Source organism: Canis aureus, chromosome 2 (assembly GCF_053574225.1).
Source record: "Canis aureus isolate CA01 chromosome 2, VMU_Caureus_v.1.0, whole genome shotgun sequence".
In the NCBI taxonomy this organism is placed as follows: Eukaryota; Metazoa; Chordata; class Mammalia; order Carnivora; family Canidae; genus Canis; species Canis aureus.
This window is the reverse complement of record NC_135612.1, coordinates 41,647,208-41,660,044: the sequence shown is the minus strand read 5'-3', so window position 1 is coordinate 41,660,044 and position 12,837 is coordinate 41,647,208. Positions and strand designations below refer to the sequence as shown.

The following is a 12,837-nucleotide window of genomic DNA, read 5'->3' as shown; positions in this document are numbered from 1 at the left end:
ACATTTCAAGGAGCTGATACTGTAGTTCTTAAATGCGGTGGAGAAAAGAGTCATTTTTTGTCATTATACAGGGTAAATTTCCCCACAGAACCTCCATATCCTACACCCAGGGAACAGAACTTGGCATGTCACAGAGTTTCTCAAGGTAATTATTGAATACATATGTGACTTGCAGATCTATCCACACTCAAAAGGGATAGATCCCATCACCTTCCCTTTTAAGAATTCATTAATTGAGAAGGTTCTCTTCAAGATTAAGTGCAAAGTGACTCAGAACCCATGGGGTGCTATGGGTGTTCTCCAGGGGGACTTCAGGGGCCACCAGTCACCTTTGTAGGTGCACAGAATTAAGGAGGAGCACAGAATAAAGTTAAAATAGTGATACTTTAATGAATGAGATAGAGGCATCCTACGAAGAACTTTCAGATCACTAAATTAAAAATAAACTCAGCTCTTTCAACTCAATCAAAGGCTTGAACATGTTCAAGCCCATCCATTAGAGAAACAATACAATAGCCATTGGAGTAGATCCCTTCTATAGCTGAGTTGCTGAGGGCCTTGGTTGTCCAAAGTCAGGAGTCAGCATGCCAGGGGGGTAATAACCAGCCCACACTCAGAATGCCATATTCCCATTTGCTCTTTGTGATCCCTCAAGGACACAAGAGGGGGGCATCCTGGCATCCTGAGTGTGCGTGTGTGTGTGTGTGTGTGTGTGTGTGTGTGTAGTCTCAACCCAAACACTTAGGTGAAAAAATCCAGAAGAGTTCAGGCAAGGGTCAGAACTTCATATAATTGGGCAAAAATCCTGAATTTGATTACTTGTTATCTCTGTGGTGTGGTATTTCTTTTTGATATTCACCCTTAAGGGTGATAAGACATTCCTCCTTCTCCCAGTCTTTCTAGCTGGGCAGAGATGAAAGTTACCTTCCTATCTAAACTGACAGGATTAGCGAATCCACCCGGCTGTACTTGGAGTCACCCAGATGTGATGTGACCTGGGGGCTTTATACCATTTCTAAGTTTGTTTTTTTCTTCAGCCTGAAATAGCTTTCCTCCACCCCCACCATCAGTTCACTTCTACCCATCCTTTATGGCTCAGGGACCACCCTCATCTTTCAGCAGGCCGGGACAAGGCACCCCACCAGAATTTGAGGCCCCAGAGCACCCCCCACTGAGCAGCCTCCGCCTCACACATGGACTCAAGCTGCTTGCCTGGGGGTACCCTCCTTCTGCAGGCAATGACCAACTTAGTGATCATTAACTTTTATTTCTGCACATCTCATACTTAAAACAGAGTAGTGTTGAATAAATGTTTACTGGGTAACCGTTTGTACCTTTGCATACGTACATTCCAGAATGTCAGACCCCAATTATAGGTTTGTGTTTGATGGAACTATATTAAATAGTGGTGCATTCATGTGTGAGTGAGCATTTCATGCACAGCTACAGTAAGCAGAATCCACACTGATATGAGCTTCTGCTCACAGGCCCCAAACATTAGGATTTGGAAAAAAACAGCTTCAAACTTAAAACAAAGGTGTGACATCTGGCAACTGTTCAGAAGGACAGAACTTTTCCAGGTGGGGGAAGCTAGTGGGTGCTTATCTTTCTCTGAAGGTTTGCTAAGGCTATTGTGCCCCAGAAGCTGGCAGGAAGCACAAATATCATGAGCTAGGGTGGCAAGAGCTTGACCCTCATGAGGTTTCCAATGGCCACCTGTCCCTCCACAGGGGAGTGGCAGCCAGACCCCAGAATCCTGACCCCCCCCCCCCAGAAGGAAGGCTGCACATTCCTGCCACCCCCCTTCTTCCTGTGCACAGATGGGACCCAGGCACGAGGTAGGACAGAGAAAGGAGAGAGAGAGAAAAAAAAAAAAAACAACACAACAGGTTACTATGATTGGAAGAATGGATCTACTCATACCAAGATGAAAGGTCAACAAGTAGATTAGACTCTGGGGAAAAAAAGAGGATTTTTTTTTTCTTTCCCTATTGGGGTTCTCTTGGAAGTGAGCTGCTATGCAAGCAGTGGAGGTTTCCAAAGATGTGTGTAGCAGAAATGGCCTTAGTGTTCTGGTGAATTCCTCAAGGGGGCAGGAGTGGGCACAGTTGTGCTTGACCTGCCTTCCACGTAAGGGAGCAACTGTAGTCAGTTCAGTTTATTGGAGCTTAGCACAACATTTGATTTAAATAAAGGGTTCTAGTGCTTCCTATTTTTTTTTTTTTTTTTTAATCAGTAGTAACACTTGCCAACTGCAGAGGTTTTATTCCTAGCTGCCCTTGCTGGCATAACAGACAAGGTCAAAGTCTCGCTGCAAACTGGAGCTAAGGGTCCCAATAGAGAAAGTGGCCTCAGACATGTCAAAACAAATATAAATCACCCAAGTTCCAGAGCAGTGTTGTTTGAGAACTTTCTTTTTTTTTTCCAACATTTAAAAAAAAAAAAAAAAAGTTTATCCATGAGAGACACACACAGAGAGGCAGAGACATAGGCAGAGGGAGAAGTAGGCTCCCTGTGGGGGCCTGATGTGGGACTCAATCCCGGGACCCAGGATCACAACTTGAGCCGAAGGTTGACGCTCAACCACTGAGCCACCCAGGTGTCCCAACTGAGAACTTTCTGTGGGGATGGAAATGTTCTCTCTGTGGGCTGTCTTGCACAGGAGCCCCTTGCCACATGTGGCAATGGAGCACTAGAGATTGGAGCACTAAGGGCTGAATTTTTAAGTTTAATTTTAACTATAATTAAAATTCGAATAGACTAAAGTGGCCCGTGGGTACTGTCCTGGAGGATGCAGCTTCTGAGGGCACTTTTCCCCTAAACTGACTGGTTCTAGCATGATCTTCAGTTTACCTCAGGAGCCACACAGCAGGCACAGATTCTCACATGAGTCTCCTATTTCATATGCTGGGCACCTGTTTTTAAAAACCAGAAACCTGGCCTCAAATGTAATTTTTAAGCATAATTTTAAAATTAAGTTTTGTGTTTGCATTTGCCTCTAGTTTTGCTTTCACCAGCTCCTGCAAAATGCTTGTGCGATAGGTTGCCCTTTCTGCAGGGTATGTGCCCACCTGGAGAAATGGGGGTCTGTATAGACTTCTCTCCGTTTCATTCTCAGAAGCCTATTCTGGGGATCCCTGGGTGGTGCAGCGGTTTAGCACCTGCCTTTGGCCCAGGGCGTGATCCTGGAGACCCGGGATCGAATCCCACGTCGGGCTCCCAGTGCATGGAGCCTGCTTCTCCCTCTGCCTGTGTCTCTGCCTCTCTCTCTCTCTCTGTGTGACTATCATAAATAAATAAAAATTAAAAAAAAAAAAAAAAGAAGCCTATTCTGTGGGATTTTGTTCTCCTGTGAGGGTAAAACTGAACTGAAAAGCTTCTATCTAAAGCTTCTATCCAATCATTCAAATTAGAATAGAGGCCTCTCAGCTCAGCTCCATCCAACAAACTACCTTGGTGATGTCGCTCTTGGTGATGTGGGGTGAGGGACCACACAAATAGGTTTCTAGAAGAGCTCTCTCCCCATATGACTTGCCTGCCTCCTGCTCCCCTCATTATGTATCAACCCAGATACTTCCCTGGATGTCAGAAGCTGGTGTCCTCCAGGACAAGAGATCAGAACCCATCTCCCATCTCTCATCAAGGAAACCGACAGCTGTGCAGGAGGCTCAAGCAGAAAGACTTAAAAAGACCATCAGCTGGGGACACCTGAGTGGCTCGGGCCTGCCTTCGGCCCAGGGAGTGATTCTGGGGCCTGGGATTGAATCCCACATCGGGGTCCCTGCATGGAGCCTGCTTCTCCCTCTGCCTGTGTCTCTGCCTCTCTCTCTGTATCTCTCATGAATAAATAAATAAAATCTTAAAAAAAAAAAAAAGACCATCAGTTGATCAGTTGAATGTTATGGACCTCTAAGCACAGCGTTGGGGGAGGTCTACATTTGGGAAACAGCAGACTCCCTGACTTTGCATTCATGGTCGGCAGAAGCCACTCTCAGATTTCCTGGAACAGAAGGCTTCATGCACATTTTAGGAATGTGTGTAAATGCTCTCCTACTTTAAGTGACAGAAAAGTCAGAGCAAATCTCTTCCTCTATAGGTAAAATGTCCTGGCAAGGTGGTGCATCAGAAGATGGGGTGGTACGAAGCTTCAGGGGAGCTGGTTGGGCAGGCAGTACCACTGAGCTCCACAGGCAAACTATTCACTTCTAGGAACCTCATGATATTCTGGCAAGAATGTTTCCTCTTTGCCTTTCAGCAAGCATAACACTGAAGTGCTGGGTCACCTATCTATCACCGACTAGCCCTTAATGATGAAAGCATGTGATCCTTGGCTTTGGGCAAAGGAAATAAAATATATAAACACCCACAGGCTGTCCTGCAGGTGCAGTATCCCCTTGAGTCTCCCTCTCACTTGTCCTCCAGGAGTGGTCAGGGATCCCTTTCCCTTGTGCTTCGCACTCACCTGTACCCCGAGAGTGGCTGAAGTCGCCCTTCACCACGCGGCAGGTCTTGCCGTCCCCGCTGCAGACCCCACACCGGTCTTCCTTGGCCGCGGACCCGATGATGCCATCACAGCCAATTTTCTGAATGACCAAAGGGCTGGGTTATTCTGGGTGTAAGACTCAGAGGCATTTTTCAAAGCAAATCTCCGCAGGGCTGACTTGTCCAATGGGCCCAGCAAGTGTTGGTGCCTAGGGCCCACCATCCTTTCAGAGGCCCAAGAAAATATTTTAATTTAAAATCAGAAGAGAAAAAAATGAATCGAGCTTATACTATATCTGTGTTTACACCCACATAGTTGTCAGATATATATTTTTATTATTTGTTACAGAGGAGGAGGCCCATGAAGGCAAAAAAAGCACTCCTGCTGAGGCCTGAAGCCTGGCCCTTCTAGTGCTACCTGAGGCAGAGGCTAGGCCTCTGCCTCCCTTACAGCTTCCATTGCGGCCACAACTTCACAGGATTCACACTTCCCTTGGGGCTGCATAGGATACCTCTATCTCGGTTGGAACAGACAGCAGAACAGTGTGCAGAAACCATACTGACTTTTCCGTTGAGGTCAGGAGGCCGAGAGCTCATTCAGACATGGCTGGGAATGGGCCCCCATTTCTCCATTGAGACCTCTCCCAGGAAGATCCCTGTCTCCCAAATCTTTCAAAAAGGCATGTGTGAGGTCAGAGAAGAGTAACTTGACCCTAAGTGGTCTCTGGGCAGCATAGCCCAAATCAGTTCATGAAAAGTGGGAAAAAGTTGTGAACTCCTGTTTTTCCTTCCAAAAAGAAAAAAAAATGAGAATTTTATATTCTGCAAAATAACATAGCCTTATATTACGGTGAACACTGAGTATTTAATTGCTGAAGTTAAGCTGCTCAAACTCCCTTCTCCACTTTTCCTCCTGAAGTGAGTAGTTCCAGAACAAGACTCAGTTCCCCCATTGCCCTGCATTAGGGATTGGTACTTCAGGCCGTAGAGGAGTCAACAGCCAAATAAGTCAGGCCATGGTGATTTTGCTCCTTCCCACGATTTTGGATGGGTGCTAGCAAGATGCTTCCCTCCCTGCCCTCCACTGAAACAGGGCAGGGTGTGGAGCACTTCAACGAATCCTCTGCTTCATGATGGCAGTTTTTTTTTTTTTAATATTTATTTGAGAGAGTGAGTGAGCATGCACATTAAGTGGGGGAAGGGGCAGCAGGGGAGACTCTCAAGCAGACTCCCTGATGAACATGGAGCCTGATGCAAGGCTCGATCCCATAACCCATCAGATCATGACCTGAACTGAAACCAAGAATGGGACGCTTAACTGACTGAGCCCCCAGATGCCCTTGGCACTGGTTTTTCAAAAGGAGTATGCATCCACCTCTCCAGGAGGACTATCAAAACAGACTGCTGGATCCCATGCCCAGAGTTTCTGACCTAGTAGGTCTGGTTGGGCCTGAGAATGTGAATTTCTAACAAGTTTCCCCATGACACTGCTGCTGCTGCTGGTCGGGACCAGGCTCGGGGAATCACTGTCTTCTGGGATGTTCTATGAAGAGTGAAGGGGTGCTCTACCTCAGCAACAATCCCAAATTCTCATCCTTAGATCCTTTCATTTCCTTAGGGAAGAATTACGGGAAAATTACTGTTGTGTGTCCAAACATAACTGCATACGTTTCAGTAAAGACCTGAAGATAGGCTTTTTTGCAATGGGTTTGCTGCCAGAACACAGGTGTCAGGAATACCACTACTAAACCTAAACCAAAATGGGCAAGGAAAAGACTCACATCGACATTATCATCATTGGACATGTAGATTCAGGCAAGTCTACCACTACTGGCCATCTGATCTACAAATGTGGTGGGATCAACAAAAGAACTATCGAAAAATTTGAGAAGGAGGCTGCTGAGATGGGAAAAGGCTCCTTCAATATGCCAAGTTGGGTCTTGGATAAACTGAAAGCTGACCGTGAACATGGTATCACCATTGGTATTTCCGTGTGGAAATTCGAGACCAGCAAGTATTATGTGACCATCATTGATGCCCCAGGACACAGAGGCTTTATCAAAAACATGATTACAGGCACATCTCAGGCTGACTGTGCTGTCCTGATTGTTGCTGCTGCTGTTGGTGAATTTGAAGCAGGTATCTTCAAGAATGGGCAGACCCGTGAGCATGCCCTTCTGGCTTATGGGTGTGAAACAACTAATTGTTGGTGTTAACAAAATGGATTCCACTGAGCCACCCTGCAGCCAGAAGACATACAAGGAAATTGTTAAGGAAGTCAGCACCTACTTTAAGAAAATTGGCTACAATTCCCACATAGTAGCATTCGTGCCAATTTCTGGTTGGAATGGTGACAACATGCTGGAGCCAAGTGCTAACATGCCTTGGTTCAAGGGATGGAAAGTCACCCATAAAGATGGGAATGCCAGTGGAACCACAGTGCTTGAAGCTCTGGCTTGCATTCTATCACCAACCCATCCAACTGTTAAGCCCTTGCGTCTGCCTCTCCAGGATGTCTACAAAATTGGTGGTATGGGTACTGTACCAGGGGGTCGAGTGGAGACTGGTGTTCTTAAGCCTGGCATGGTGGTCACCTTTGCTCTGGTCAACGTTACAACTTAAGTAAAGTCTGTTGAAATGCACCATGAAGTTTTGATGAGGCTCTTCCTGGGGACAATGTGGGCTTCAATGTCAAGAACGTATCTGTCAAAGATGTTCGTCGTGGCAATGTGGCTGGTGACAGCAAAAATGACCCACCAATGGAAGCAGCTGGCTTCACAGCTCAGGTGATTATCCTGAACCATCCAGGCCAAATCAGTGCTGGATATGCACCTGCGCTGGATTGTCACACAGCTCACATTGCTTGCAAGTTTGCTGAGCTGAAGGAGAAGACAGATCGTCGTTCTGGAAAAAAGCTGGAAGATGGCCCCAAGTTCTTGAAATCTGGGGATGCTGCCATTGTTGATATGGATCATGGCAAACATATGTGTTGAGAGCTTCTCTGACTATCCTCCTCTGGGCCGTTTTGCTGTTCATGACATGAGACAGTTGCTGTGGGTGTCATCAAAGCAATGGACAAGAAGGCAGCTGGAGCTGGCAAAGTCACCAAGTCTGCCCAGAAAGCTCAGAAGGCTAAATGGATATTATCCCCAATACCTGCCACCCCAGTCTTAATCAGTGGTGGAAGAACAGTCTCAGAGCTGTTTGTGTCAATTGGCCATTTAAGTTTAATAGTAAAAGACCAATTAATGATAACAATGCATCATAAAACCTTCAGAAGGAAAGGAGAATATTTTGTGGCCCATTTGTTTTTTTGTGTGTATGTGTCAGTTTTAAGTTATTAGTTTTTAAAATCAGTACTTTTTAATGGAAACAGCTTGACCAAAAATCTGTCACAGAATTCTGAGACCCATTAAAACAAAAGTTTAATGAGAGAGAAAACAAACAAACAAACAAACAAAAAAACACCTGAAGATACACTAAGTGTTGAGCAAGGTTAGTCCAAAAAATGGCCATTAAGAAACTGAAAAAGAGCAGCCTTTGGGGAAAAAAACAAACAAACAAACAAAGAACCCACAACTCAACACAACAAAAACAAAGAACAAAACCAGGAAAGTTAAAGTGTGTTCAAAGTAGTAGAAAGATAGGTCAAGGGCAAGACTGGGGGCCTTAGCAGCTAGAGGCCAGGCAAGGAACAAATGCAGGCAAGTGGACTTGAAGGAGCTGGGGAGACTTAGGTGACACATGGAGATTCAGATGGTAACCAGCACAGACTGTAACCTTGCCTGGGCGGGACACCCAAGAGTGGCCTGGAGGTAGACCAGCTGCTGCAGGGCACCTGGAAGCTAGAGCATGTTGCAGGAGTTGCCTAGATTCAGGATCTGGACTGCTGGATGATTGCTGTCAAGTTGCCTGATAGAAAATGATGCAGGCTAAGAATTCAAGGCAGCCAAGACCCAAAATCTTGCTTGACCAGTATGCTCAGCAAAGGCCCTGCCATCAAATCTGTGGGGCTGCACATGTATGTGCTGCCCATCTATATTGCTCCTTTGTGATTAAAGCTCCAGCTGGTTTCTGGCTCCCAAACACTGGCCTCTTTCATGTCACTCTGACGTGACTCTATATGTGGCTTCCCCATCTCTCTGGTGCTTTCAGCTCTAGACTCTTCCTACATGGGCTTCCTACTGTCTTTTAACCACACTCCCACTCAGCAATAATGGGTCTCTGGCTTGGCTACCCACTATCTGAATGGTTTCTCAGCTTCTTGATTAAATACTTTCTAGATATCCTAAATTAACACCCACTCTGTCCAGACAACTGCCCATCCCAGCCCCAGTGATGGCATCTGATGAATCTGAGGCCACACAGCAGGCCATCTGGCAGGGTCAGGAGCAGTCCCTCACCTCTTGCCTCCCAATCCTGGGCCGGCTGGGTATCTCCCCTGATTATCCTCAGCCAAAGGGTGGGGTCACTGGGAGAACTTCTGGAGAGTGTGAGGCTTCTTCTGAAAGCATGCTGGGTTTGCAAGAATGTAGAAATCTTCAGAATAAAGAAGCTAAAGAAACAGGAGAAACACCACCTATGAGGTAGAGATCTGTGCTAGGATTTCAAAAGCCACCTGCAGTCTGACTAGGAGATCAGGACAAGGAGCAAAGCATGTCTTTGCAATATGCCAGAGCAGGAATTCACCCAGGAGCAGGAAGGACAGGCATGGGGGGTACTTTAGGGAGGAACAGGACAGGGACTCACTGGGAGGAAGAGTCCTTAGGAGGGTACATACTTTCCTTGATGAGCAAAACACTTCTCCTCAAGGGTTCCCTGCAAGAAGGACCTTGGTGGGAAAGAGACAAGTATGAGCAAAGGTCATGGCTTAACAAGCTCATGCAAAGCCCCTACATAGCCAGACCAGCACTAGGTGCCTTCATGGCTGATCCTGGAGGAGATGCTGTTGCCCCAGACAAGCAGATGTTTACAGGCAAGCCCAGGGGGGCCCATACTCATCAACATCTATTCCTCTCAAGAGGCCAAATACAGCATCTAAAGAGTGTGGGCTCATATCTGGATCTGAGACACTGGGGGATCCTTTCTGAAACTGGACCATCTGCTTATTTTTTGGTTGGTAATGAGGGTTTAAATTAGTCTATGAAGATGGTATGCCCTTTCAGACAAAGTCTTGCTCTGTGTGCTCTGGAAAGCCTAAAGGGAACAAGTTCCCCCAGTCTGACCAGCATTGGTCAATTTCTAGGGTGGGCAGAAGATCTCCCAGGCTCACGGACAAAGATCACCTGGGGTGGTAGTTCTCCAACTCCCACATGCAGGAATCATCTAAAGGGCTGGGCAGGTCACTCATTGCTGGGATGGAGCCCAAGGATTTGTCATCTCCAATGAGCTCCGAGGTAATGCTAGGGGCCCAAGTCATATTGGGAGACCACTGTCCTAGGTTTGGAGCTCAGAGATAGAGACCCTCATGGAGATAGCCATTACTGTCATATGCCAAGCCATCTGTTTCCCGAGGGGGCAGTAAATGCCTAATACCCTCCACCTGGAAGAGCCCTAAGCATGAGTTCCCACTGGGGAAGTAACCCCTGTTGCCTCCATCCTCTGAGCTAAAGCAGTTCTGGGCTGAGGCATCCTGGAGCCCAGGAGAACTGCAAGGACAACAGGCTGGCTCCCCTCTACTCTCAGGAAGCAGAGCCCCCTTACAATGTGGTAAATGATCCATGGGATGCTCCATCATGACAGAATGTCTAGTTGTAAAACCCAAAATGCCCTCAAGTGAGGGCCTCACAGATCACCTGGATGCTGTTTAGTCCTCTACTCATGGGCAGTTACACTTCTACACCTCTCCATCAAGGAAAAGAAACTCCGATCTGGAGCCTTCCATAGCCTTGCTTCATTCCAAGGACTTGGAAGATACCTGCCACGCCACTGAGTCTTCCTCAGCTATAATCCCTCTCAACCTATGACACCATTTTCTTCTCCACATAGACCAGTCCTTGGAATGACCATGTTTGTGAGTTTGTGTTTCTCCTCTGTATACTGCATGGGTACAGGGACCTCTTTGGGGTGGGTCACCACTGAAAGTCTAGCACATAGAATGTGCTCAATAAATCTTTGATGAATAAATCAAGTTCCACCTTATGTACCTTCTGCTGTGACTAAACCAAATCTCACTGGCTTTCAATCATGACTTTGCCTTCGGTTATTAAGGTCTCCCATGAATGTCTCATTTTCAAGACAGATTGTAAGCACATGGAGGACACTGTCTTACAATTCTTTGTGTTCTTGTCCCCCAGGCCTAGACACAATGCCCACCACGATATGAAGCACATCAGAGGTTTTCACTAAATGCATAAGAACGATGGTCTCTTGCCAAGCTGGGCCTCAGGCTGGGAGCAGGAGACTATTTTCAGAGTGGGCCCTCTGCCTCTCTCTTCTGTGCCCCAAACCTGCCAGCAACTGCTCCCCAGTTGTGAAGGTTATTCTTTCATATAGGTTTGGATGGTCTTTGTTTTTTTGTTTTTTCTTGTGGCCAGGAGGAGAAGCACTTGCTTTCTTCAACTTCACAGCAATCTTCTAACTACGCCTCATTCTCTTCTGTTGGAGGGATGCCACTGACTTCTTGTTTTAATTTTAACTGAGGCTTTTAGGCCAGTACCACAGCACCCAGCCTGGCATTTCTTGGGCTCCTGGGTTAGCTGCATCAACTCTTGCTGTGCTTGTTGTCTTCTTTTTGATTTTACTTTTATTTTGCTAAACCACATATAATTTCTTCAGAACAGATGCATGGAAAGGAAACTAAAATTTCTGAGTTATTCTGCATCTCAAAATTACTTTATTTTATCCCTGTGCTTGATTGATAATTTGCTGCAGAGAATTCTATGATTATCCCAATTTTGTGCCAGGGTTGGTTTCTCTGTTTTTCTTGGTCTTTCTTGCTCTTGTTGCTGGTTTTCTTCAAATAGCTGATGATCTCTGGTTGACCACTCATATTTGAGATTGAGGCACCAAAAGGTAGACTGAGGGAGCTCTATATTTGGGGATGGGAGGTGTTGTGTGGTAGGCTTCCATTTGGAACTGGTAGGGAGAAAACTGGAGTCCACTCCCCAACCCAGGAAGGTAAGTACTATGCACAAGTTCTGAGATCACACACCTGCTCCAGCTGCCTTTGAAGAGTTGATCACACAACTTTGGTACTCTGATCACACAACTGTGATACTTTGCGTGATCATCACCCAACAGCCTGTAAAGCTCCAAGTGCAGGGCCAGCCATGTGGTTTCTTTGTCTCCTCTTCAGTTTCAGTCAACACCTCACTCTCGCCCTCTGTTCCCAAGTCTTAGATGCCCTCAAGCATTCTGTTCCAACTCTCTACTTGTTATGGTTCTGGCGTCTGCTGATTTGTTCCCTCAGTGGAACTTCCATCCACTTCCACTCGCCAGAAAGAGGTGGTGTCTTTCTTTTATCACAGGGCGGCCTCTGCTTCTCTTCGGCATCATGGTTTGTGCTATCCTACCTTTACCATCAGTGTAGTAGAGTCCTGTCATGGGAAAGGAGCATGTGTGAGGCTCCATCTATTGGCTTAATCCAGAAGTTGCTGAGGGAAGTTGATCAGATAGAAGTGCAGGCAATGACTTCAGAGTTTTAGGCACTGCTGTTAGTGAAGGTTCGTCACCAACAGTCACATTTCAGAGATGCCAACTGCAGGGTCATTATGTGGGGAGAAGCAGCAACCAGGAGGGTTTTGTTGAAATACAGGCCCAAGCATGAAATCCTGTACATTTTCCTGCATGCTTGTTACCCTCTTTACACAGGGGGACTCTAAGGCCAGAGTCTTATAATTCTTCCAGGTTTTGCCAGTAATTCTACTTGCTGAATGGACCACTGTACACGAAGCGGGAGGCTAATAAATCCTGGACAATGAAAATAGTCCATTGAAATGGTATCCAGATTCCAGAGTCACTGAAGTTCTAAGAGCAAGTGACCCATCCACCTATGCATCCACTCAATGTGTTTCTGTGTTCAATCTGTTCTTTCAGTCTGTTTCCCCAGATGCTGGGGGAACAAAGATAGTTGGACACAATCCCTCCCACAAGCTTATGGGACCTCAAGGTCTTTTGGTGTTCATCAAGCCCAGGATATGTACACACAAGTTAGGATCTCAAAGAAGTGGGACCTTAATTGGAATGCCTACAAGTGTACATAAGTTAGTGAGGCCTTACAGAAAAGCCAAGTGTAGTGGGTCTCAGGTATACTCAGATCTGTCAGTTTGACTCACCCACTGAAACTCAGTAGCTGTGAGGCAAAGTCACACATTAGAAACATATTAACTTGATTTCTTTGCCTCACAGGCCAAC

The 12,837-nt window shown here is 46.3% G+C and overlaps 1 protein-coding gene across 1 annotated transcript in view; it reads right to left on the bottom strand.

Annotated features, from left to right (window-relative positions):
• ADAMTS17 (ADAM metallopeptidase with thrombospondin type 1 motif 17) overlaps window positions 1–12,837 on the bottom strand; it is a 330,972-nt gene that overhangs the window by 97,263 nt on the left and 220,872 nt on the right. The window contains exon 15 of the mRNA XM_077869670.1: window positions 4,463–4,583. Within this exon, the coding sequence (XP_077725796.1) occupies window positions 4,463–4,583 (121 nt within the window). The remainder of the gene's footprint in view (window positions 1–4,462; window positions 4,584–12,837) is intronic.